This window comes from Microcaecilia unicolor, chromosome 4 (genome assembly GCF_901765095.1).
Source record: "Microcaecilia unicolor chromosome 4, aMicUni1.1, whole genome shotgun sequence".
Taxonomy (NCBI): Eukaryota; Metazoa; Chordata; class Amphibia; order Gymnophiona; family Siphonopidae; genus Microcaecilia; species Microcaecilia unicolor.
Window position 1 is genome coordinate 357,240,652 of NC_044034.1, and position 25,964 is coordinate 357,266,615.

At 47.4% G+C, this 25,964-nt stretch overlaps 1 protein-coding gene across 1 annotated transcript in view; it reads right to left on the reverse strand.

Annotated features, from left to right (window-relative positions):
- The window catches only part of PPEF1 (protein phosphatase with EF-hand domain 1), an 82,737-nt gene that overhangs the window by 19,577 nt on the left and 37,196 nt on the right, over positions 1-25,964 (reverse strand). The window contains exons 9-11 of the mRNA XM_030202531.1: positions 19,613-19,762; positions 16,790-16,954; positions 11,707-11,892 (exon numbers count right to left, since the gene is read on the reverse strand). Of these exons, the coding sequence (XP_030058391.1) occupies positions 11,707-11,892; positions 16,790-16,954; positions 19,613-19,762 (501 nt within the window). The remainder of the gene's footprint in view (positions 1-11,706; positions 11,893-16,789; positions 16,955-19,612; positions 19,763-25,964) is intronic.

A 25,964-nucleotide genomic window follows, 5' to 3' on the forward strand; every position in this document is an offset into this window, starting at 1 on the left:
CCAAAGGGTTGTATAGAGTGAACGTACAACAATAACAGAGATGTGGGAATTACCCTCAGAAACCAAGGCTTCCACCAAGGTCTGACCAGCAGGACTCTAATATCTATATAAGATTTGTGTGTCTGCGGTCTAGTCTCTTTCATAGGGTAAAGCTTTCCCACTCACTCTCAGCCGAAACTGTTCTTATTTAGGCATAAGTTTTAAGACAATACTGAGCATACAAATATTCCCAAGTTGCAGCTTAGCGTAGATAAACTTAGCTTTCTTTTAGCTGGCTTGGTAACCCCACGTTCTAACTGCTAATTTTCAATCAACAGGGCCGAGGGACGTCAACCCCCCCACCCCCCGAGGCATGCCACCCTCCCTGAAGTGCATCACACCGCCCCAGGACATCACCCCCAAGAGGGATGTCACCCCACCAAGGCACGTCACCCCCTCGAGGTGCATCACACCCCTCTCGAAGTGCATCACCTCCCCCGAAGCACTTCCCTTCCCCCAGCACATCTCCACCTGAGGGATGTCAACCCCCCTGAGGCATGTCACCCTCCCTGAAGTGCATCACACCCCCCCCCCACCCCCGGGACATCACCCCCAAGAGGGATGTCACCCCACCGAGGCACGTCACCCCCTCGAGGTGCATCACACCCCTCTCGAAGTGCATCACCTCCCCCGAAGCACCCCCCCCCCCCCAGCACATCTCCACCTGAGGGATGTCAACCCCCCTGAGGCATGTCACCCTCCCTGAAGTGCATCACCCCCCCCCCCCCGGGACATCACCCCCAAGAGGGATGTCACCCCACCGAGGCACGTCACCCCCTCGAGGTGCATCACACCCCTCCTGAAGTGCATCACCTCTCCCAAAGCACTTCCTTCCCCCCAGCGCATCTCCTCCCGAGGCACATCACCCCTCTCCTGAAGCGTATCACCCTCCCCCCCCACCCGAGGCACATCACCTCCCCTGAAGCACATCATCCCACCACCCTTCCTCCTAGCAAGGAAGTGCATGAGTAGTCCCCTGCCCTGGAACAGGAAGTAACGTCAGAGGGGGCAGGGGATCGGCAGAATCAATAGCCACGCAACTGCTCCGTGCACCCCCTTGCTGCCTGCACCCAGGGTGAACCACCCCCACCACCTCGCCCTTGGTACCAGGGGCGTAGCCAGATCTCAATGGGAGGAGGCCAGAGCCCAAGGTGGGGGGGACACATTTTGGCCTGTTTCCCCGCTGCTCCCTCCTGCTGCCACTTCCGCCCCCCTCCCGCAGCTGCTACCGCCTCCTCACTGCCACCCTCCTGCTGCCGCTTGCACCCCTCCCCCCTGCCACTGTGAAGGTACCTAGGCTGGCAGGGGTCCCCAACCCCCTCCAGCTAAAGCGTTTGTCCCACGCTGGTCTCACATTGCCTGGCACCCTGTTCTGTTTTCAGTTGCTGTGCACACTCGTTTTAATGAAACTAGAGGGCCCCAGAGCCAATTTTGGGGGGGCAGACTCCCCCCCCCCCCCGTGCCCCCCATAGCTACGTCACTGCTTGGTACACTACTGATGCCCCCTTAATGTCTACAAAAATATGACGATCTCTCACAGAGCCATCTTTATGTACATGAAACTCAAGTTTTTAAGCACATTTTCTAAGCACAGAGAAGGTTAGATAACCAGCCCATTAATCAGCAGAAAGCAAACGAAGATCTACTTTTTTTTCTTTTATAGAAATAAAAGAGTTATTATTATAGCTTTAGTGCATAGTGTCAGTTCCTTCACGAATTCTTTTGTTTACTAATGTGCACAAGGAGCTCCGAGTATGATTTGTACAAGGATGAGTGATAAGGGAGGATTTGAGTTAAATATATGTGTGCGACAGATTGCAGCATGAAGTCTAGAGCTCTGAGTAGTTGATTGGAGTGAGTCACGCTCGCTAATTTGTGTCAGCAGCGTATGTCATTCCTGACAGTCCCGGGGAAAACTCAGTCTGTGGGTGGACGGCAGAGCAATAAAAGCAACATCTGGGGTTGTTCCTCCTCCTCTATGTTCCAAGTATATTTCTCAGGCTGTGACTAAGAAGTAATTTTCTGAATATCTGTTTTATGGTTGTTAATTGTTGGGGGCGTTTCTTATACTGTGGGGCCCTTTTACTAAAGTGTGGTAATTTACTGTGCATTAAGTTTAAAAATTAATGTACAGAAAGTAGTGAGTACAAGCAGTGGCGTAGCGAGGGCGGCTGACACCCGGGGCGGGTCGCCGCTGCACACCCCCCCCCCCGGGTGCAGCACGGTGCACTCCCCTCAGAGCGCATTCTTACCACTGGCGCTCTGCCCCGAGTGCACGTCGTCGCTGGGAGCTGCGTCGGCTCCGCTGGTTCCCTGCTCTCTCTGCCCCGGAACAGGAAGTAACCTTTTCCGAAGCAGAGAGAGCAGTGAACCAGCGGAGCCGACACCCCCCCAGCGGCGTGCACCCGGGGCGGACCGCCCCACAGCCCCCCCCCCTTCCTATGCATACAGGGGTCCTGTTCAGTACTTATCCTGCAATTATCACACGGCACATTCTTACTGCCTGGGCATTTAGCAGGGAGGAATCCATACAGGCATGTAACACGGGCCCTATGTTAACATGTCATTACAACTAACACCTGCAGCAGCGCTGTTTCCCCTCCCCTCTACCCGTCCATCCAATCCCCCTTCAAGCCTCACCCCCAACACAAAAGCCCATCCCACATTTCCCTAAGCCAACCCTCCTCTCACCCCCTTAGAACCCCTCCCCCTCCTCAGCTCCTTCAATCACCACCAGGACACACACCAAGGAAATCCCTGGTCCTCTTATTGCATGGGGTGGGGGTGGTCCCCCTCCACTCCTGTCCCATCAGCTCTGATTCTGTTGACCCATCAGCACGCCATTTTGGAACCCAGACCCAATAGCGCAGGAGCAGAGGGAGACTACTACTACTACTACTTATCACTTCTATAGCGCTACAAGGCATACGCAGCGCTGTACACCATATATGAAACGACAGTCCCTGCTCAAAGAGCTCACAATCTAAATAGGACAGACAAACAGACAGAACAACTAAGAGGTAAGGGAATTAAAGAGGTGGGGATAAAAGGGTACAGGGCAAGTGAGTAGTGGTTAGGAGTCAAAAGCAGCGTTAAAGAGGTGGGCTTTTAGCCTGGATTTGAAAACGGCCAAAGACGGGGCTAGACGTACAAGCTCGGGAAGTCTATTCCAGGCGTGAGGTGCAGCAAGATAAAAGGAACGGAGTCTGGAATTAGCAGTAGAAGAGAAGGGGACAGACAAGAGAGATCTATCTGCAGAGCGTAGTGCCCGAGGGGGGACGTAGGGAGAGACAAGAGTGGAGAGGTACTGGGGAGCGGCAGAGTGAATGCACTTATAGGTCAATAAAAGAAGCTTGAACTGAATATGGAAATGGATAGGGAGCCAGTGAAGTGACTTGAGGAGAGGGCTAATGTGAGCATAGCGATTCTGGCGGAAAATGAGTCACGCAGCAGAGTTTTGGACTGATTGAAGAGGCGAGAGATGGCTATGTGGGAGGCTGGTGAGAAGCAGGTTACAATAATCAAGACGAGAGGTAATAAGAGTGTGGATAAGGGTTCTGGTAGAGTGCTCAGAGATGAAGAGACGGATTTTGCTAATGTTATAGAGAAAGAAACAACAGATTTTGGCAAAATCTGTTGAATATGAGCAGAGAAGGAGAGAGAGGAGTCAAAAGATGACCCCAAGGTTACAAGCTGATGAGACACAGAGAATGAGAGTGCCGTCCACAGAAATAGAGAAAGGGGGGAGAGGAGAGGTAGGTTTAGGGGGAATGATGAGAAGCTCGATTTTGGCCATGTTAAGTTTTAGATGACGGTAGGACATCCAGGCAGCTATGTCAGATAGGCAAGCTGAAACCTTGGACTGGATGTTGGTTGAGATTTCAGGGGTAGAGAGGTAAATTTGGGAGTCATCAGCATAGAGATGGTATTGAAAGCCATGAGATGATATCAGAGAGCCAAGGGAAGAAGTGTAGATGGAGAACAGGAGAGAGACCACTCCTGCCCTGTGACACTACAGAACTAGGGTTTTCCCGGTGGTAAATCCTGGAGGTAAACTGGCTTGGGGAAATATTTATTTATTTATTAGGATTTATTTACCGCCTTTTTGAAGGAATTCACTCAAGGCAGTGTATAGTAAGAACAGAACAAACATGAGCAATAGGCAATTATAGCATTTGAGTGTGGTGTAAACACAGAGACATCAAGGTAGAATTTAGACAAAGTATTGATGTCCCACGGCAGGAATAATGTGTTTTCACAGGGTGTAGAAATGTAAATTGACCGACAATGTAAGGGGAATGGTTTTTCTCAGAAGGAGTTTTTTTCATTGATGTTTACATTGAAGGCAAATAAAACAGGACCAATGATAAGACCAACTCCACATAGTTTCCTGGAATCCTTTTGAAAAAAAGGTTCTAATGCACCCGAGAGGGTGACAGACCAGGTGTGGAAGTATTGAGGTCTGGTTAATAACTGCGGGAGGTGGTGGAGATGAAAACGGTAACGGAATTGAAAAATGCGTGGGATAAACATAAAGGAATCCTGTTCGGAAGGAAGGGATCCTCAGAAGCTTAGCCGAGATTGGGTGGCAGAGCGGGGTTAGTGGTTGGGAGGCGGGGCTAGTGCTGGGCAGACTTCTACGGTCTGTGCCCTGAAAATGGCAGAAACAAATCAAGGTCAGGTATACACAAAAAGTAGCATATATGAGTTTAAATTTGTAGGGCCGACTAGATGGACCTTGCAGGTCTTTTTCTGCCGTCATCTACTATGTTACTATCCTGCTTATAATCGAACGAGAAAAACGCCCAAGTTCCGACCTAAATCGGGAGATGGACGTTTATCTCACAAAAACGAATAAAGCGGTATAATCGAAAGCCGATTTTTGGACGTTTTCAACTGCACTCCGTCGCAGATGCGTCCAAAGTTGATGGGGGCGTGTCAGAGGTGTGGCGAAGGCGGAACTGGGGCGTGGTTATCTGCCGAACAAAGATGGGCGCATTTCACTGATAATGGAAAAAAAGTATGCGTTTTTAGCTAGAATTTAGGACACTTTTCCTGGACCCTGTTTTTTCATGAATAAGGCCCCAAAAAGTGCCCTAAATGACCAGATGACCACTGGAGGGAATCGGGGATGACCTCCCCTGACTCCCCCAGTGGTCACTAACCCCCTCCCACCACAAAAAAATGATGTTTCACAACTTTTTATTTTCACCCTCAAATGTCATACCCAGCTCCCTGGCAGCAGTATGCAGGTCACTGGAGGAGTTGTTAGGGGGTGCAGTGGACTTCAGGCAGGTGGACCCAGGCCCATCCCCCCTACCTGTTACAATTGTGCTGCTTAATGCTTATTAGTCGTCCAACCCCCCCAAACCCACTGTACCCACATGTAGGTGCCCCCCTTCACCCCTTAGGGCTATAGTAATGGTGTAGACTTGTGGGCAGTGGGTTTTGAGGGGGATTTGGGGGGCTCAACACACAAGGGAAGGGTGCTATGCACCTGGGAGCTCTTTTACCTTTTTGTTTGGTTTTGTAAAAGTGCCCCCTAGAGTGCCCGGTTGATGTCCTGGCATGTGAGGGGGACCAGTGCACTACGAATCCTGGCCCCTCCCACGAATAAATGTCTTGGATTTATTCGTTTTTGAGCTGGGCGCTTTCATTTTCCATTATCGCTGAAAAACAAAAATGCCCAGCTCACACATTGTTGAATAAAACATGGGCGTCTATTTTTTCCCAAAATACGGTTCGGTCCGCCCCTTCACGGACCCGTTCTCGGAGATAAACGCCCATGGAGATAGGCGTTTTCGTTCAATTATGCCCCTCTATGTATGTATTAAGAGTTACGCTCATGTGAAAACAACATTTAAAGTACCCTTGGAACCAATTTATTCTAGATAGTATACTACTTACATTGTCAGCACAATACGTAATAGAACATTTTAATTGACAGTGTAGGATATAAGCAAAGTTGGAACATATAGAAAGGTAAGAGAGTAAGAGGAGTTAGAAAATAAGGTGACTAATTAAAAGAAAGTTGCACATGAGGTCAGAGAGATGGTTAAATATTATCTCAGCTAGGGTAGGAGTGGATAAACATGTCCTGCTGCAGTATGTGCAGCCCGAGTCACTCATAGTAACATAGTAAATGACGGCAGATAAAGACCTGCACGGTCCATCCAGTCTATGTGAGTGAGACTAACAAGTTAGTTACTTCTTCCATTAAAGGCCTAGTTGAAGAGCCAAGCTTTCACCTGCTTCCTGATCTCATACAAATTCATTGTGGAAATCCTGAAAAACAGGCTAGGTTGTGGACCTCAAGGCCTGGATTTGAGAACACCTGCTCTAGACTAGACACACCAGTAAGTTGTTATTAATTAATGTCTAGCACAACTGTCTCTGTATGTACCATGGGAGTAGCTGCGGGGGGGGGGGGGGGGGCACGGGGGCCTGGGTCCCCGCTAATTTCATCCAGGCCCCCGGTTTGGCTGGCGGGGGTCCCCAGCGTCAGCGTGCACAGGAGGAGCAAAAAGAAAGAAGAGCAGGGGGCAGACAGCGAACGCGGCTGTGCTGGAGACCGGCGCTGAAGAAGGTTTCAGCTGGCGGGGGTTGGGGACCCCCGCCAGCAAAGGTATTTGTTTGTGAGGGGAAATGGCAAGGAGGCGAGGCGAGGCAGTGGGGGGGGGGCGAGGAGGCGAGGCGGTGGGGGGTGAGGAGGTGAGGTGAGGCAAGGCAGTGGGGGGGTGAGGAGGCGAGGCGGTGGGGAGTGAGGAGGTGAGGTGAGGCGGTGGGGGGGGGGCCAGGAGGCGAGGCGTGGCAGTGGGGAAGCGGCGGGGCAGCACTCAAAATGTGCCCCCAACCTTGGGCGGGCTCTGGCCCCCTCCCACTGTGAGGTCTGGCTACTCCCCTGGTACGTACTGGACTAGATTACAGGATGTCTACCTTCCAAGATGGTGAATGTCACTAGGTGGAAGACACAGATGGGATGACTGTCAGGCAATGCCATGTTATAGTTAACTACATTAATCATGGAGAAAACTTGATTCCTTGCAGGTTGGACTTGGACTTTTCAAGCTTCACCTGTAGCAAAGAAATTCAGGAAAATATTGTACTAGAAAAAGTCATGCAAGTTTCCACAGCTATTTTGAAAATGTCCTTATGTCTATGTGGGGGCTGACTGAAACTGCTTTTTTTTCAGTTTCACCCAAAACCGAAACCACTACTGAAACTGTCTACACTTTTGGCCGAAACTGAAACTGCAGCCAAAACTTATCGCCTGGTTTCAACTGAAACTGAAACCGATAACTGAAGTTTGGTTGCATGAATGTGAACCAATGAGGTCCACTGGGGATGGTTGGAGCTTGTGGTCGACAACCCTCTGCTAAACTCACAGGAGATTATTACCCTCCAGTCCAAAGGAACTGAAAGCACAGGCTGACAACTGGGAGAGCCATTTTAACAAGGGCTTCTCAACAAATGTTTAAGTTCCCAAGTCAATGCAGATGTAGTAAAATATCCTCTGAGACAGGACCATTGTGAGAATGGGTTAAAAAAAATCATGATAACCAGCTTTTTATACTTACCTAAACTTTGCATAAATAGCAAGAGAAAGTAACGTTGAGATGTTTCCCATTTTGCATTTAGATATAAAACTGATTAAGGTCAATCATGATATAGGTTCTTACTGAAATAGGGTAAAGGAGTCCAGACAGTCTACACTGCGGACATTATAGGGCTCATTTTCAAAGCACTGAGACTTACAAAGTTCCATAGGTTACGTGGAGGGGTATTTTCAATATGACATTTAAATCCGACTTTGGACATTTTGCTTAAAACGTCCCAAATTCAAGTGGCAAGTACAGTAGTTTTGGAAACAGAAAAACGTTTATCTTTCTGTTTCGAAAATGGCCATTTGCTAGATGTTGTTGTGCTCAGTGCGTCTATCTTTTTGAACCATTTTCGGAAAAAAAAATTAAAGTGAAAAATGCACAAAACCACTGGGATGTAGGAGGAGCCAGCATTCTTAGCAGACTGGCCACACAGACATCCCAGCAGAGCAGTGAGGCACCCTAGGGGTAGGGTTACCATATGTCCTGATTTACCCGGACATGTGCTGACATGTCTGGGCAACCGGGCGGGTTTTGCCAATCTGCCCCTTTGTCCGGATTTCTGGACAAACGGGCGGGTGGGCGGGCCGTCCTATGCTAGCCTCCCGCCCCTCCCCTTACTTACTACTCTACTGCCCTGGTGGTCTAGTGACCTCTTCCGCCTTCAGGGCAGGAAAGAGCCCCCTTTTTCCTGCCCGGAGCACAGCCCTGCATCCTGTTGCTGATCTCAGTGCTGATTCAAAATGTCCGCCGAGAGTTGAAGCGACCTCGTGAGACTTCAACTCTCGGAGGCCATTTTGAATCGGTGCCAAGATCAGCAACAGGATGCAGGGCAGTGCTCCGGGCAGCAAAGAGGGGGCTCTTTCCTGCCCCGAAGAGGTCACTAGACCTTCAGGACAGTAAAGTAAGGGAAGGGGGGTGACGGGGAGGGGAGTGGAGGGGGGATGTCAGGGTGTGTGACAGGGGGGAGGGGAATATGTGACAGGGGGTGGTGCGAGGGTGTGAAAGGCAGCGGAGCGAGGATGTGTAAGGGGGCGGGTGTGAAAGGGGGCAGGGTGGGGTGTGAAAGGGGGTGGGGCAGGTGTGATGGGGGCGGGGCATGTGCCCTCTTTTTGGGGGGACCAAATATGGTAACCCTACCTAGGGGGCACTGCAGTGGACCACATAAAAGGTCCCAGGTACACATCTCACCTTTACCCCCTTATCCTATATGGGGAGCCCTCCAAAACCCACCAAAAAACCCAGTGTACCCAACTGTGCACCACTACAATAGCCCTAATGGCTACAAGTGTCACATATAAGTGAGTACAGTGGGTTTTTGGTGAGTTTTGGAGGGCTCACACTTTCCACCACAAGTGTAACAGAGTGGGATATGGGCCTGGTCTCCCCTCTCCACAGTCCACTGCACTGACCACTAGGCTACTCCGGGGACCAGTTTGCTGTTCTAAATGCTGGCTATAGCATTTCAAACTGTCACAGGGGCTGGAATATACTGTTTCTTTCACATCTTTAGAGGCTGGGAGAGGGTCAGTGACCACTGGAGAAGTAATGGGGGGGGGGGGGGTCATTCCTTAATCTCTCCAGTGGTCATTTAGGGCACCTTTTCTGACTTAGTCTTGATAAAAACAGGTCTAGACCAAAGCGTTTAAACTGTAGCCCTGGACGGTTTTGTTTTGTTCCATTATAGCAGAAAAACGTCCAAGTCTTAGGAACTCTATTCAATTCAAATTCAATTCAGATCAGATCAATTCTTGTATACTGCTAACATCCCCTTTACAGGGTTCAGTGTGGTTTACATTCTAGGTGAGACAAAAGCAAAATAGTGTTAGTGTGAGGTTTGAGAAACATTAGAGACCATTAGATTAATGCATGAGACGAAAAACATTAAGGAAAGGATAATGGATGATACTAGGAAGTAGAAGTCATGATGGATTTTTATGAAGCAGTCTCTGGGAAGAGAAAGGTTTTTAGCCTCTTCCTGAAGTAGCTGTTTTCTGTTCTGATGGGAATAGGTACAGAGTTCCACATTTTGACTCCAAGGACGGGGAATAGAGAGCTGAAAATCTTCTGATTTCTAATTGTCTTTTGGAACAGTGGTGGAACGCCCAAATCCCGCCCCCGGCACGCTCCCTTCTGATTCGAACTCACTGCCGACAAACCACATAGCAAAATGGTTAAAAAAACGGGTTTCGAAAACAGCGATTTGAACGTTTTGGCAAGCAAAACTGTCCGAATGCTGCTTTGTGCCACTTTTTGAATGTCTTTCTGTTTTGAAAATGAGCCCCTACGTAACTTTGTAAGTCTAAGTGCTTTGAAAATACGCCTCTATACCAGCCTGATGCACAATCCAGAACAAAAACGCGAATGTGAGAACTATATGCACTGAAAAATTACAATCAAGATCAATATATTTCTCAAATTATTTTCTCATAAATAGCCTCTGCACACCAGAGGCATAGCTACGTGGGGCCACGGGGACCTGGGCCCCCGTAGATTTGGTCCTGGACCCCCCTGCCGATGACCCTCTCGACCCCCCCTCCCGCCACCAACCCTCCCCCGCCGTCGCCATGGGCTACCTTTGCTGGTGGGGGACCCCAACCCCCGCCAGCCAAGGTCCTCTTGCTTCCTGCGGAAGGCTTCGTTCTGTTTCTGACGTCCTGCACGTACAACGTGCAGGACGTCAGAAACAGAACGAAGCCTTGCGCAGGAAGCAACAGGACCTCGGCTGGCGGGGATTGGGGTCCCTCACCAGCAAAGGTAGGCGACGACGACGGTAGTGGCGGGAGGGGGGGTCGAGAGAGTCGTCGGAAGGGGGCAAAGTTGGTGGCAGCGGGGGGGGGGGGGGGGTCGGCAGCACCGGGGGGGGGGGGCTAAAATGTGCCCCCTCATCTGGGCCCTGGACCCCCCCTCCTGCCGAACTCTGGCTACGCCCCTGCTGCACACATGGACCTCAGCTAACGAAAACTGAAAGTAAAGCCACAATGCTTTTACAATGGCTGATTATACGCCACATTGGGAGTGACAGCTGAGGTTATTATCTCCCCAGAGAGGCTAATTCCTAAGGAGTTTATTCATCCCAAATTTACAGACTTAAATTCCAGCTAAGCTTTTGTTTCAAAAGCATTTATTTGAAGTACTCTACTTACCATACAGACTACTAAGCAAGATCATAAGTGATCACATCATACAAAAAAATGACTACTTTACAATCTCTGGTGGTCAAGTGGTATATTCAGGGCAGGAGTGATCCCCAGTCACTCTTGTCCATGTCAGCTCAAAATGGCTGCCGTGACCTCTTGTGGCACTCTTGAGGTTATGGCAGCCATTTTGAAAGCACAGACAGCATGGGCAGGAATGACTGGGGATCACTCCTGCCATGACTATACTTCTAGACCACCAAGAATTGTAAGATAGGCCCCAGTGGTGCATCTACAGGTAGACAGAGGGGAAGAGGCAATCCTGTTCGGAGGAGGAGAAGAGAGACAAACAGGACAAAGCACAGATTTTCGGCTTCTGCTGAAAATACATAGTTTCAGCCAGAGGCGTAGCCAGACAACAGATTTTGGGTGGGCCTAGGCAAGAAGTGGGTAGGCACCAAGTGTTCCCTTCACCCCCTCCCCCCACCAAAAATAATTATCTCAGCTGATGAAAAAATGCTCCTTTCCACCTTAGCAGTCTGTAGCAGGCATGCGCGGAAAGCTGAGCATGCGCAGGTGCCGGTATTGTGGACAGTAGCATTTTCGTTACCATCAGGGGGAAGTCTTCAGCTGGCGGAGCTTGGGATCCCCACCGGCCACCGCTAAACGTGTGCTAATGTTAGTTGGGCCTGAGCCCTAAGTGGGTGGGCCCCGGCCCACCTGTGGCTACGCCACTGGTTTCAACCAAAATCATGGCCATAGCCTTTTGGCCAAAACCAAAACCAGACAGAAAAATGATTTGGGGCCAATTTCAACACCATAACCACAACCGAAACTCGGTCGGCCTCTATCCCTATGTCTCTCTGATAATGAACAATTGCAGACAAATACAGAAGGCAGCATGCTGATATAAAATTTGTAAATGTTACCTTTCCATCATGACATAACTCATACCCTTCTTGTTTGCATTCATGTGAGCGGACGAGCATCTTCAGATTATACTTCTTCAGGAGTTTGGAAGTCACATCTGGCCCAAAATAACAGCCACCACCCCGGAAGCTATTGGGTGAGCAGCCTTTTTGTTTCCTGGGGTCGCTCCAAAGAATATTTAAGACCTTTAAACAAAATAAGAGCATTCAAATGTGCTTTAAAGAAAAAAGCTGGTTGGTCGGCATTTCATCGTTCTGTCATGCTGCTTCCCACAGCAACATTTTGATAACCTCCACCAAACGTTTGATTGGCTTTTTTGCCCCATAGACACAAGGGGGAATTTTCAAATTGGGTCGTTTTACCACAAATACCTACTGCAAATTTCCTAAAAGAAACCATCCCAGTAATTTGTCTTTGATAATCAGCTAACATATAGTATGAATACTAATACAGTGATACCTCGGTTTTCGTCGATAATCCCTCCAAAAACAATCAGCGAAATTTTGAAACTGAAAAACGCAAAATAAACACATTACACCGAATGCTGTAATTGTAATATCAGCACTGAGCAGGAGAACGCGTGGGTCGCCCTTTGTTTTCGCAAAATTAGCAGCGAGGTCATGTGGGCACGCCGACGAAAACCGAGACAAATTTTTCGCGGAAAAAAAATCGACGAAAACCAAAACCGGCGATAACCGAAGTCAACGAAAACCGAGGTATTACTGTAGTGGCCAAATATTTTATTTATTTTTGATTGATTTGATTTGATTTGATTTATTAAGTTGATATACTACTTAATACAACAAGGTTTTAAAGCGTTTTACAAAACCAAATACAAGGGTCCTTTTATAAAACTGCGGCAAAAGGGGGCCTGCGCTGGCATCGCTGCGTCTTTTTAACATGCGCCAAGGCCCCCTTTAACCTCAGTGGGTAAAAGGCAGGGTTAAAAAAAAATAGATGTGCGGCAAGTGAAGCACTTTCCACGCGCCCATTTTGGGTGGGAGCAGTTACCGCCACCCACTGAGGTGGCGGTAAGGGCTCACATGCTACCCCGGCGGTAACCGGGCAGTGCCGCTGGGTACACACTGGCGCTACAAAAATTTAAATATTTTTGTAGCGCCGGAAATGGTGAGTGCTGGGGGTAGGAACTCCTTATTAATTTCCTGATCTGCCTGAACTGTTATACCATGATTCGACTTTAGCGACAACACTCTGGAGGGTCCCCTTTTAGTTGCGCGAGAGGAGGTGCACCCTCCCTTATTCCCATGCTTATATAGCATATATTTATAATAAATCTGGGATTTGATGGCCCTTTGATGTATGAGCTCATTCAATGCCACCTGTAGTTCCAAAACCCTCTGCTTCTGTTCTGAGGAATGTGACTGTCCGAACTGTCGGCAGGCCCCTCCTAGTTGTCTGCTCAAGCGGAGGATCTCCCTATCTCGAGCCCTCCTTTGGTGGCTTGTATAACTAATGATCTCTCCCCATAACACTGCCTTCGCTGCCTCCCAGTACAACACTGGATCTGCTTCATGCTCTACATTATGTATTTTGTAGTCCCTCCAACTCTTGAGAAGTCTATCCCAAAATGCCTGATCTCTGTAAAATTCCATTGAAAAAACCCAACGCCACCCCTGTAGAGGAGGCTGAGACCACTTGACGTCCATCCAAACCCACGCGTGGACTGAGATAGCATAAGGCCCAATAGTGCCATTGTATAAGTCTCTGGTGAGGCCCAACTGGAGTACTGCGTGCAGTTCTGGAGACCACACCTACGGAAAGATATAAACAGGATGGTCCAGAGGGCTGCTACGAAATTAGTAAACGGTCTTGAATGCAAAAATTATAGGGACAGGCTTATGAACCTCAACATGTGTACGCTGGAAGAGAGGAGGGAGAGAGGAGACATGATAGAAACGTTTAAATATCTCAAGGGCATTTATGTACAGGAAGAGAGCCTTTTTCAAATGAAGGAGAGCTCTGGAATGAGGAGGCATATGACAAAGTTAAGAGGGAATAGGCTTAGGAGTAACCTAAGGAAGTATTATTTCACAGAAAGGGTGGTGTAGGCGTGGAATGGCCTCCCGGTGGAGGTGGTGGAGTCGAGGACTGTTCCAGAATTTAAAAAGGTAATGGGATAAGCATGTGAGATCACTTAGGAACAGGAAGAATTGGGGGTTATAGAGGATGGGCAGACTGGATGGGTCATTTGGCCTTTATCTGCCGTCATGTTTCTATGTTTCTATCTACCTTGAGCACTGAGTTAAAGAGCTGCCTTGAGACCAGCATATAATCTATGTGGGCCTGGGTAGAGTGAGCTCGAGATAAGTGTGTGAAATCCCTCTCCTGAGAATGTAATACTCGCCAGACATCCACTAAATCCAACTGGTGGCATAAATTAGGTAAACCTCTTCTGTCATGAAGAGCTCCAGTCCTTCCGGGGTGGGATTTGTCCAACTGAGGATCCATTACTGAATTAAAATCCCCTCCCACTAAGACTGCACTTTGGGGGCATGCCAAGAGTTTAGAAGTGACCATCTTATAAAATTGTTTATCTGGTTGGGGGCATACACATTCCCAATGATTAACTTCTTTCCCCGCACTAACACTTCACATACTACTACTACTACTATTATTTAGCATTTCTATAGCGCTACAAAGCGAACGCAGCGCTGCACAAGCATTGAAGAAAGACAGTCCCTGCTCAAAGAGCTTACAATTTAGTAGACAAAAAATAAAGCAAACAAATCAATTAATGTGTAGAGGAAAGAGGAGAGGAGGGTAGGTGGAGGCGAGTGGATACAAGAGTCAAAAGCAATGTTAAAGAGGTGGGCTTTCAATCTAGATTTAAAGATGGTCAAGGATGGGGCAAGACGTAGGGGCTCAGGAAGTCTATTCCAGGCATAGGGCGCAGCAAGACAGAAGGAGCGAAGTCTGGAGTTGGCAGTAGCGGAGAAGGGAACAGATAAGAAGGATTTATCCATGGAACGGAGTGCACGGGAAGGGGTGTAGGGAAGGACGAGTGTGGAGAGATACTGGGGAGCAGCAGAGTGAGTACATTTATAAGTTAGTAGAAGAAGTTTGAACAGGATGCGAAAACCTACCCCCAGTATCCGTAAAGAGAGGCGTAACCTTATCCGCCACCCCTTTCCTAAACAGGAATGCTACCCCACCTTTTTTCCCCTGGGCTGCTGCTGCAACACAATCACCCACCCACCATTGTTTGAGCTTAGTATGTTCAAGTGACGCTGAAGATGCTGCAGTATTTTTGAACGTTTAATAGGAGAGTTAATGCCTCCCACATTCCAAGTCACCACCTTCAGCAGTACACCTCACACCAGGACCCATAACATCTCAGATTAATAAACCTAAAGGTCGGGGAGGAGTGCCCCAGCCCACACCCCCCCCCCCCTCAGAGCGCATTCCCCCACAGGCCTCACATGCAAATCTAAGCGCATCCAAACAATCTTCCATTGAATCGCAAAACGTTCCCCATCCAATTCTAATCCTGAGTATTGACTCCCTCCCAACCCCCCTATCCCTCTAAAAAAAAAAACCTCTGTCCGCTATCTCCCACATCCCCAACCATCCCACCTAAGGGTCCCCTATGGAACTGTCACGTTAGACACCACCCACCGCATATCCCTCTAAGTACGTGCATTTATAGCTTAATTGACCAAAGCGACAGAGGAGCAAAAAAAAAAAAAAAAAAGAGGCTTATTCTTATAACAACTTAATTCAGCAGCAATCTCACAGCATTGGCCATACACCAGGCTAAGCCTCCAATCTTGGACCATCCAGCGCTCCCCAAGTCAAGTCCGTCCATGGGCTAGCTCGTCTCAAATCTCAAGGCCTCCAGGACTGTAATGTGATCTCTCCCAGCAAATGATAATAATAGATCTCAAGTTAATGATCTGGACTTTCTTCCCTGGAAGGCCCTGAATCCACCGAACGTAGGAACTCCTGTGCTTCCTCCACCGTATGATAAACTTTGGTTGCTGTTTGATAAGTCACTCTCAATTTAGTTGGGTATTGCAGGGTAAAGCGTATCTTCAAGGCAAAAAGTTTTGAACACACTTGTGAAAACCGCCGCCTTTGGGTTGCAACCGATGCAGAGTAATCCTGAAAACATAATATTTTCTTGTTTTCATACTGTAATTCTTGGTCACTTCTTAGCGCTTGCAAAATAGCTGACAAGTGCAAAATTACGTAGGCGGCAAATCACTATTCTTGGTCTTGGTGGAGATGGTTGGCGGGGACCAATGCAGTGAGCCCTTTCCACACAGAGGTCCCCACAATAGGGTTGCAGCTTTAATTGCTGTGGCAGCCATGTTTCCAGAAAGTTCCACAGGTCTCCCTCTCTCAATGTCTCTGGTAAGCCCACAAATCTCAGGTTGTTCCTTCGGGATCTGTTCTCTAAGTCTTCTATTTTCTCTTCATATGCTGCCACCTTATTTTTCAGACGGGCATAATCCTCCTCCATTGTGGTTATTCGGTCCTTTAATATCCCATGACGCTGCTGGTAGGCTACCAAATCCTTACTGAGCTGCCCCATATGGTCTTGTAATTGTTCTAACTTAAGTTCAATTGGGCTCAGTCGCTTATCAAATAGTACCTCCATGGCTCCTGTCCTGTTACCTTGGCCGCCACCTCTCCTACCCATGCCAAGTCGATTGTGGACGTGGCCGGGCTCGCCGGGGCCGCCATGTTGTCCTCATGCGCTCTGACTTTCTCTTTCTTCTTGCAAAGTCCCTTCGCAGCCATGGCGCTTGTGAAAGTTTCTCAAACAGCTCCGGAGTCTGCAGGCAAAGGTCTCGAACGCGTATGCAGGTCTTGTCGGTCGAAAAAAAAAAAAACCAATGTTGACGGCGGGATTAGCGGTGGGATGGCAGGATTGGTGTTGTTCAGCACCCGCTCCCGAACATGGCATCACATGACCTCCTGTATTGCTCATCTTAAATAAATCTGTATAATCCTTCTTTAAAGCTACTTTCTAGCCAATGCCATGTTTGTTGCTGGAAAACAATGTTACATTATAAGAAACTGAGAATTTTTAGATGCATTTCTTTAAATATACGATACCTGTTTCCATTCCTTATGTTCCGCTGCTGTTAATTCTGGAGTTGTATGACGCGGATGGAGATGGGAGTTCAGGTGGGACATCTTCGGGCCAACTTCCCTCCTGTGCCCACCACCACTATGGCTGCTTTCTGATCTTGGTCTTGGGGGTCTCACAGCAGATTTAAACTATGAGGCAAACCCAGTATCAGCAGACAGATTTACTGGTTTACATCCTAAACAGATAATTTTCTAGAAGTCGTCTAGGTGAGAAGATGGATGCTTAAGTCCATAAATGCAAAAACCCCTCGATTTATTTTAGAAAAGACTTTGCAAATGACGACTCTTTTGTATAATATAATACAATACAGATACTTATTGTCTACAACTTACCAAAAAGGTTTAATGCTGATTACTAACTTTAAGCCAAGGGGTGGACTGAACATACAGCTGTGGAAAGGAAGCACACTAAGCCTTAAAAACGATTTCAGCAGTGTTCAAGTCCTTTGGAGCTGTTAATCTACGAAACCCACAATGTCAGGCGTTGGATCAACAGGGGAGACTTGCAGTGCTGCTCTAAACTGGACAACAGGCATTTCTGGATATTACTTCCTCAGTTCTGGATATTGGCTCCCAAGCTCAGGTAAGTTTTTGTTTGGCTTACACATGGTATTATTTTGAGTGCCCCTCACATTTGACATTGGAGGGTTTGAGTTATTTGGCACTTTAGAAACACGTAAGTATATTGGAGAAATATATATTGGCAATAAAGTATTACCTAATTTTAGTCAGCCTATAACTTGAAATTTCCTCTAAGTCTCCTTTAAGATTTTTTTGGTATAGGAGTCAAAATTATTTCACCACCAGTTTTAGGAAAAATGCCTTCACCTAAATGATGATTAAGCCAAGCAGTTAACACCCCCCCCCCCCCAAAAAAAAATGGAGACGCACACTTCATTAACTTTAAGGGCAAGCATCTACAAAAATGTAGTTTTTGGATAACAATTCAACAATCGCTTAACTTCATTCATTTCCATAGTCTCAAAATGATTCCAGACTCTATCCACCATGGTCTCTAATTCCCTTTCTAAAACGGAAAAACTCTAAACCCAAAACACACACCCTTAAATTTTCAATCTTATGTTTAAAAAAGAATGCTAGGTCATGATAAGACGGTAGATAAGACCTTTTGGTTTGATCAACTGATCCACATTAGCATTTTCACATCTAATTTTTCTACACCAAATATTCCTTTCTTTTCAATTTAAAAGCATATTTGTACTTATGAATCGCCTGTCTTCAGCTTCTCTTACTATTCTCCGCTGGGCCTTTCCTCCAAAATCTCTCTAACCTCCTACATTCCCGGTTCAACATTTTCAACTCATCATCAAACCATTTTACTGAGTTCCCCCAATCTAATTCTCTTCGGTTCCCAAGGAGCAATCTTATCTAATACTTTTTTGCTAAGATCATTCCAAACATCAAGAAAACTGACTATATATTAAAATTTCCTAAAGAAATTAAATTACCTATCTTTTCCCAGAAGTCAGTATGATTAATTTTACCCCTAGTGGAGGTCTCTTTTATCAAGCCATGCTAGCGGTTCCCATGCGGCAAGGTGAAGGGGCTTCGTCGTCATTGTTGCACTGGGGACTGTTAGTGTGGCTTGTTAAAAGAGGCCCAGAGTAATTAACAGATTTATTTCTTTTTATATTTGATTCCTTCCACCTAATTGTAAAATCTGTCAAATAATTATCTGACCAAGGTACAGGTTTACAAGAATTACATTCAAATAAACAATCAATCCAGAGATCTGGAAAAAGCTAAAAAGTCTAACTGATGACCTTTCTCATGTGATCTTGAAAAGATGGCCATTCATAAGTACATAAGTATTGCCATACTGGGAAAGACCAAAGGTCCATCAAGCCCAGCATCCTGTTTCCAACAGTGGCCAATCCAGGTCACAAATACCTGGCAAGATCCCAAAAAAGTACAAAACATTTTATACTTCTCATCCCAGAAATAGTGGATTTTCCCCATTCAAGACCAAACCAATTCAAACTTTCATGGAAATCAAGTTTTTGAGTCTTCAGTCTGGTCTAAATGCAAATTTATATCTCCTAATAACAAGACCATATCAAAATCCACTCTGTTCCACACTATAAAATCAGTAAAAACCTCATGAGTTGATGACCATCTCCCAGGTGGGCAGTAAACCAACATGCAACAAATTTTACCTATAAAAAAAAGTCATCCCTTATCTCACAAGCTAAAATCTCTAACTCTGAAGTGCTTATCGAGTCTCTGATTTTAACATCCAAAAAATCCTTATGGATAATTAATAGATCTCCCCCCCCCCCCCCCCCCCCCCCGTTTATGAAGTCTGGAAACGTGAAATTTTGTATCTAAATGGACACAAATCAATTAATTTTGGGTCATCCACTCAGATTTACCAAGATTCGGTCGCAAATAAGATTTCAACCTGATTTTCAATTAAAAAATCTTTCACAATCTCTACCTTATTTAAGACAGATCTAATATTAATAGAAAAACATGTATTCAGCTGCACAATTTATAAGACCCCTTTTCTGCAAATAAAAAGTTCTAACCTGTACAAAGCGATACTGTCAGCGACACTTTGCATGCACTACGTTGGACCGTTCATACCTGCTCATTATTTTCTCTTTGCAGAGGAGGTCACAGAAATTCGTTCTTTTTTATCTGTATCATTTGGCCCACATTAACCCTAATGTCTTACATGTCGCAGCTGCTCTGACTAAATCATAGGCAGCGTTTTTTGGGCAAAGGACAGAGTGAAGTGTGTGCAGCCCAAGCCATGTACCTCACCTTGTTTCTTTCAATGGAAGACAGAAAGTCCAAGTCCGTGGTGTCAGCGATCCCACCATGTAAAACGAGCACTTTGCTGTCAATGATGGTGGCAAGTGGAAGCCAGCTGTAGATATCTTGCAGAAGTTGCAGAATGATGGGACCGTGGGACTGTAAAATAACAGATTTACCTGTTACAGTAAGGCTCTTATTTAGAAGCATCTTAAGAACATAAGAGTAGCCATACTGGGTCAGACCAATGGTCCATCTAGCCTGGTATCCTGTTTTCCAAACAGTGGCCAAGCCAAGTCACAAGTACCTGGCAGAAACCCAAATCGTGGCAACATTCTATGTAGAACCCCAAAGAACAGCAAGATTCTGGAATCCTAAAGTGACAAGATTCCATGCAGAATCTCAAAGAGTAGCAACATTCCATACTACAAATCCCAGGGCAAGCAGTTGCTTCCCATGTCTGTCTCAACAGCAGACTGTGGACTTTTCCTTAAGGAACTTGTCCAAACCTTTTTTAAACACAGATATGCTAACCGCTATTACGACATCCTCCGGCAAAGAGTTCCAGAGCTTAACTGTCTAAATGGCAGTATTTAAGTGTCTGGAGAGGCCCAGATGTTTAATCGCCATTTCAGAACAGGGGACATTCAGACACAGGGAAGCTGAGTATGTCCAGGTGGCAAGGGGGTGTGGAGAGGGCAGGGAGAGGGAGTGGTCTGGGCGAGTACAAACAAGCATTCTCTATCTCACATAGTGGAAAGCTGAAAGGAGGTATGTTTAGGTGCCTGCTGTATGGGCAGCTGGAAATCTCATTATTACTAGTCCCTGTGATTATAGTCCCCCTCCCCAATAATGTCCCCACCCCAATGCTAGCTTTCCCAAACCTTCCCCCCTCATCAACAGCACACTAGACAACAAAGTCCCCCCCCCCACTAGCACTTCTGACATAAAAGTCACTACTCCCCAGCAACAGCAGACCCCCCACCCCACCCTGACATCAAAGTCAAACCTATCAGACATTACCCCCCCCCCCCCCCCACATACACACATCAAAGTCACTCTTCCCTGGAGGCCCAAGCCTCATATGTGGCAGCCTCACCCATGCTCCCCTCCCAAGGCCTAAAGCCACCACATATTGCCTGAGGCCACAAACCCCTCTACCCCCTACCTCAGTCCATGGCTTACTGGGGTTGTATGGTGTCTAGTGGGGCAGAAGAGATGCTCACTCAGTCCTGCTTCATCTCCAAAATGGCTGCAAAGACCTCTAGCGGTTATACACAGTAATAGTGAGGGGGGTATAGGAAAGGCTACCACGTGTTTGGCTTGTATCACATGTGGGGGGCAACTGGGGAGGGGTGACTTTGATATCGGGGGGGGGGGGTCAGGTGATGCCAGGGAAGGGTGACTTGACGATGAGGGGGTTGGGTGATGCCAAAGAGGGATAACATTGATGCCGGGGTGATCGAGTGACACCAGAGAGGGTGACATTGATGTCGGGTTGGATCAGGTGGTACCAGGGAGGGGTGATTTTGATGTTAAGTGTGGTCAGCAAGGAAGTTGAATGTGCTTTTAGGGAGGGGGGGATTGAGGAAAGGTGCATCAGGATGGAGGCCGCCTATGGGGGGGGGGGGGGCACAGATACTGGGAATGGTGCCCTTTGTAGAAGGAACAGCGATTTTAGAAAGCTGCTCCCACACCTATTGGGGGAGGGGTACATTTTTCTCCCACATCCAGCTTTCCCCCTGGACAGGAAGGGGCTTGGTTGTGCAGCCCTGCTCCTATGTTACAAGAAACTTTAGGTTTGGCAGAGCTTCTGATAAAATAGTATGGGAATTTCACACATCCTGACTTGGAAGTTTGAATTCCCTCCACACCTCTTTCTAAATTGTGGCTCTAAATGACTCTTATTCCAGTGTAAAAGCATCACCTTGTTAATTAAAGATGCTAAAGAAAAGGCATCAGTACAGTCAGAGTTACTGTTGACAGCCAAAAGAAGCAAAATCATTAAGATACTAGTAAAAAAGGCCCGTTTCTGCCTGTCATGAAACGGGCGCTAGCGGGCACGGGACTCCCTTCCCCTCCCCTTACGCTAGTATCCCTGGTGGTGTAGAGGTACCTGTTCGCGCGGGGCAGGAAAGAAAGAGCCCCCGCTTTCCTGCCCGGAGCACTGCTGCTAGCTGCCCTGCTGCATCCTGTGCGAGTCCAGCTCTCGGCGTTTCAAAATGGCCGCCGAGAGTTGAAGTCTCACGAGGCTGCTTCAACTCTCGGCGGCCATTTTGAAACGCCGAGAGCCCGACTCACAGAAGATGCAGCAGGGCAGCTAGCAGCAGCGCTCCGGGCAGGAAAGAGAGGGCTCTTTCTTTCCTGCCCCGAGCGAACAGGTACCTCTAGACCACCAGGGATAGTAGCTTAAGGGGAGGGGAGGTGACGGGGGGAGGGAAGGTGATGGGGGTGAAGAGGGGGCGACTGGGGGCGGGGTGGTAGCGTTAAAGGGGCGGAGCGATGGCGCAAAAGGGGCGGGGTGATGGGCACGTCCTCGGCGGCTGCGATTCATTGGAAGGGGAGGAGTAGGGAAACATGCGTAGCGTGTTTCCCTACTCCTCCCCGTTCGTTCATTTGCGTGGATGTGTACATGTTCCGCCCTCGACGTCATCACGTGTGACACGAGGGCGGAGCATGGAGACATGGTGAGTGTTCTGGCTTCACCATTATGAACTTATGAACCGGTGTCTGAGTGCCTGCAGTGACGTCAGTGTCCTTAGAACGTTGAGGGTGCGTTTTATTATAGTAGATTCTCTTTTTTTAACACATTATTATTATTTTTGTTTCTTATGAGATAAAAATTCTAATTTGGAAATTCCTGTATCAGTTTACTACTACTACTACTTAACATTTCGAAAGCGCTACCAGGTTTACGCAGCGCTGTACAATTTCACTAAGAGAGACAGTCCCTGCTCAAAGAGCTTACAATCTAATAGACACGTGAATGGTCGGACCGATAGGGGCAGTCAAAATAGGGGCAGTCTGGATTCACTGAACGGTAAGGGTTAGGTGCCGAACGCAGCATTGAAGAGGTGGGTTTTAAGTAGAGACTTGAAGATGGGCAGGGAGGGGGCTTGGCGTAAGGGCTCAGGAAGGTTGTTCCAAGCATAGGGTGAGGCGAGGCAGAATGAGCGGAGCCTGGAGTTGGCGGTGGTGGAGAAGGGTACAGAGAGGAGGGATTTCTAGTCCCACTTACTAATAAGAATTAAAGTAAACCAGGGCTCCTCTGTGCACCCCACACAGAAACAGCAGCAGAACGGTCGAGTCTCCCAAAATCACTGAAAACTCCCACTTTCTCCAGTCATCTCCCGAACTCCCACTGAGGCAGCCCAAACTCCTGCCCAGTTGAGTGGTCAGTCTCATAGCACGGGGCAGGAAAGATGTGGTTAGATTTTCCTGTGACCCTCTCGACCCCCCCCCTCCCGCCGCCACCGTCGGCTACCTTTGCTGGCGGGGGACCCCAACCCCTGCCAGCCAAGGTCCTCTTCTTCCGGCGCAAGGCTTCGTTCTGTTTCTGTGAGTCTGACGTCAAAACGGGCACAAAAATATTTAAACGTCTATGTTATGAAATAGCAAATAAGCGTTAAGGTGCTGGACGTCTCAATTCCAATTTGGTTGTCCTCTCTAAAATCCGCCTCAGAATATATATCATTAATAACCTGTGTCCTACAGATCACAAAAACATTCCAAAATCCATAATATGAAATGTCCTCTCCATATTATAAGAGATGTTTTTGAAAAAGCCAATGTGGTCACGTGAGGGACCGGACGGCTTGGACTCCTCATAAAATACAGACAACGGGTAGTGAAAAGGTCAAAAGGAAAACTTTATTTCTGTACAAAAGGAAAATAACCAGGCTTCTGTACTCTCAATAAAGTTTCTCAAATACAATCCTTGTACTCTGTTCCACACTTCACTATACACTGCTTTCCCTCATGAATCAGGGCCCGGTAGCTTGTCCCAGACACAGCTCTCACAGATTAAACAGTCACTTCTCAGACTCTCTTAACTTAGGTTCCAAGGAATTTCTCCTACCTTACTGGAACCTTTTCTTCACCCAAACTTAGGGTTACAATGTCCACTGAAGGCCACTCCACTTCCCCAGACCTTCCCCCGGTACTACAGCCAGACATCATTAGAAACGCTCCCTCAGGACCTTCCCTTCTAGAGACCTCTTGCCACGGAGTCTTACCCTGGGAAGCCTCTTGATTCGGGACCAGTGTTGCCAGGTACACGGCCCCAAAACCCGCCCAAAAAGTTCACACCCCCCCCCCCCGCCATCATCAACCCCGCCCCCACCGTCATCAACCCCGCCCCCGCCGTCATCGACCCCGCCCACTATGTCACTAACCCCGCCCAAACATCACTAGCCCCGCCCCCAGCGCCCCGAAAAACCGCACAAAAACCACCGAAAAAAACCAAAAACCAGCCCAAAAAACTGCGACCCGCAGCAGGCAAAACTTTCCCGCAGCGGGTCGCGGAAAACCGCCCAATTGGGCAGGAAAACCGCCCACCTGGCAACCTTGTTCGGGACCTCCCTGAACTGTTCTGGCTCAGGGAATTTGACCGCCTCCTTACCTGAGCCCCGCCCCTCTGACATGGCAGGTTTAGCGTCACCTGCTGTAGGACTGAACTATAACCACAGTGAGGGAGTGTTTCTAATGATGTCTGCCAATACGTCATTCACTCCCTCACAGCCAAGTTTTCAATTTCTTTTGACAAAGATGATACTATCGCTCTGTCCTTAGATCTAGAGGTGGACTATTCCAGAGATGACATCCATTCCTCTAGAAACACTAAGCCTTCATTCTTGGATTAAGAGGAGTTTCAACAACAAATCTCCCTTTGACCTTAAATCTTTTCCCGGGTATAAAGCTTTACAAATCTTGATAGGTAAAGGGGAACCAGACTTTAATAATTTATAAACAGTCAAAACAATCTTTAAAATGATACTTGCCTAGATGGTAGCCATAATCCATCAGTAAACAGAAAACTTTCTATCATAATTAAGAGTCAGTTTTAAGCAGTGCATTTTTTTCTAGCGAAAAGGTGCTGGTACTCAAATGCCGGGCCACCCTTCAGGGGTGGGGTGATAACTGAGGGACTCACTGTTCTGTCCTCTGACAGCCTTGCACTAGTTTATAATGTGACCCTAAAATGTGTTTCATGCTTTTACTGTTATTCTCACTTCTAAGGATTTTCATTGCTGCAGTTCTCACTGCAAAGATACGTGAGCAATGCATTGTGTGTAATGTAGTTCACAGGCAATGCAGCCACACTTGTCTGTCTGTATAAGAACTGTTACCACTGGTTGTGCGGCTGCCCAGACCTCCTCTCTTTCTCAGCCAAGCTTGGCTCCTTTGTCTACCTGCTATCATTTCCTGGTCAGCCAGGTACAATCTTTCTCTCCAATCGAAGGCTGTCCTCTAGGACCACCCCTTGCTACCCGATGGCAGGCTCTGTCCCCATTGGTCTATTTACCTCGTACTCCCTGGGCCTGTATGAGCCCTTCTTAGCCTCTCGCTCCCTTTCGCCATGAGGCATTCTTCATCTTGCTTCAGACAGCACTTGTCCTGCTAAAACTCCCTGGAATGAGCTTAGTTTTTTACCTTGAATATATCCTCCAAAAGAGATATTGCACTCTCCAGTCACCCAGCTCTGAGCTACTTCTACCTGTTCAACTATTTCTCACCTCTGCAACAAAGCTGCCTCTCTTCAGATTTCTACCTCCAACCACTGATACAGCTCTCAGAATCACGGAGTCTCTGTGCCCTGGGGCAACACTTCTGAACATCTGAGTGAGAGTAAATTACCTGTATTTATTCAATAAAGGAAACTTCAGAAAATAATAGAGACTTAAGGTGTGTGCTGGTGTGTCAAGGTTATACTTCAAGATATTGAGACTTTACAGTTAACAAGTCTTAAGAGGCTTGACACTCACCCCACAATAGCCAGGCCCCCTGCAACCAGTCACAGAATCTATGACAAGGCAGAATTGGTGTGTAGAGCCTGAGCTCTTTCATTAAAACTTGAGGACCATGGGTCAATTTTAGCAGACGATGAAAAAGGTGCTGATACTCAGTACCCCCAAGTACCCCCTCAAAAAAAGCCCTGGTTTTGATAATTGTTCAAATTCGGAGAAAGGGGCCCAGATGTCAAAATAGTCTACAAGAAGATGGCAGAAGCAAAATTACTGCTCAGCAGGTGACCATTCACTTATTCCAAATATTTATGAATTTATGCTTCTTTGGCATGGCTATATTTCAACTGCCAGCCAAGTTCAAGAGAAATCAGCTGTCTAAAGTGTTTGAGCCAGCT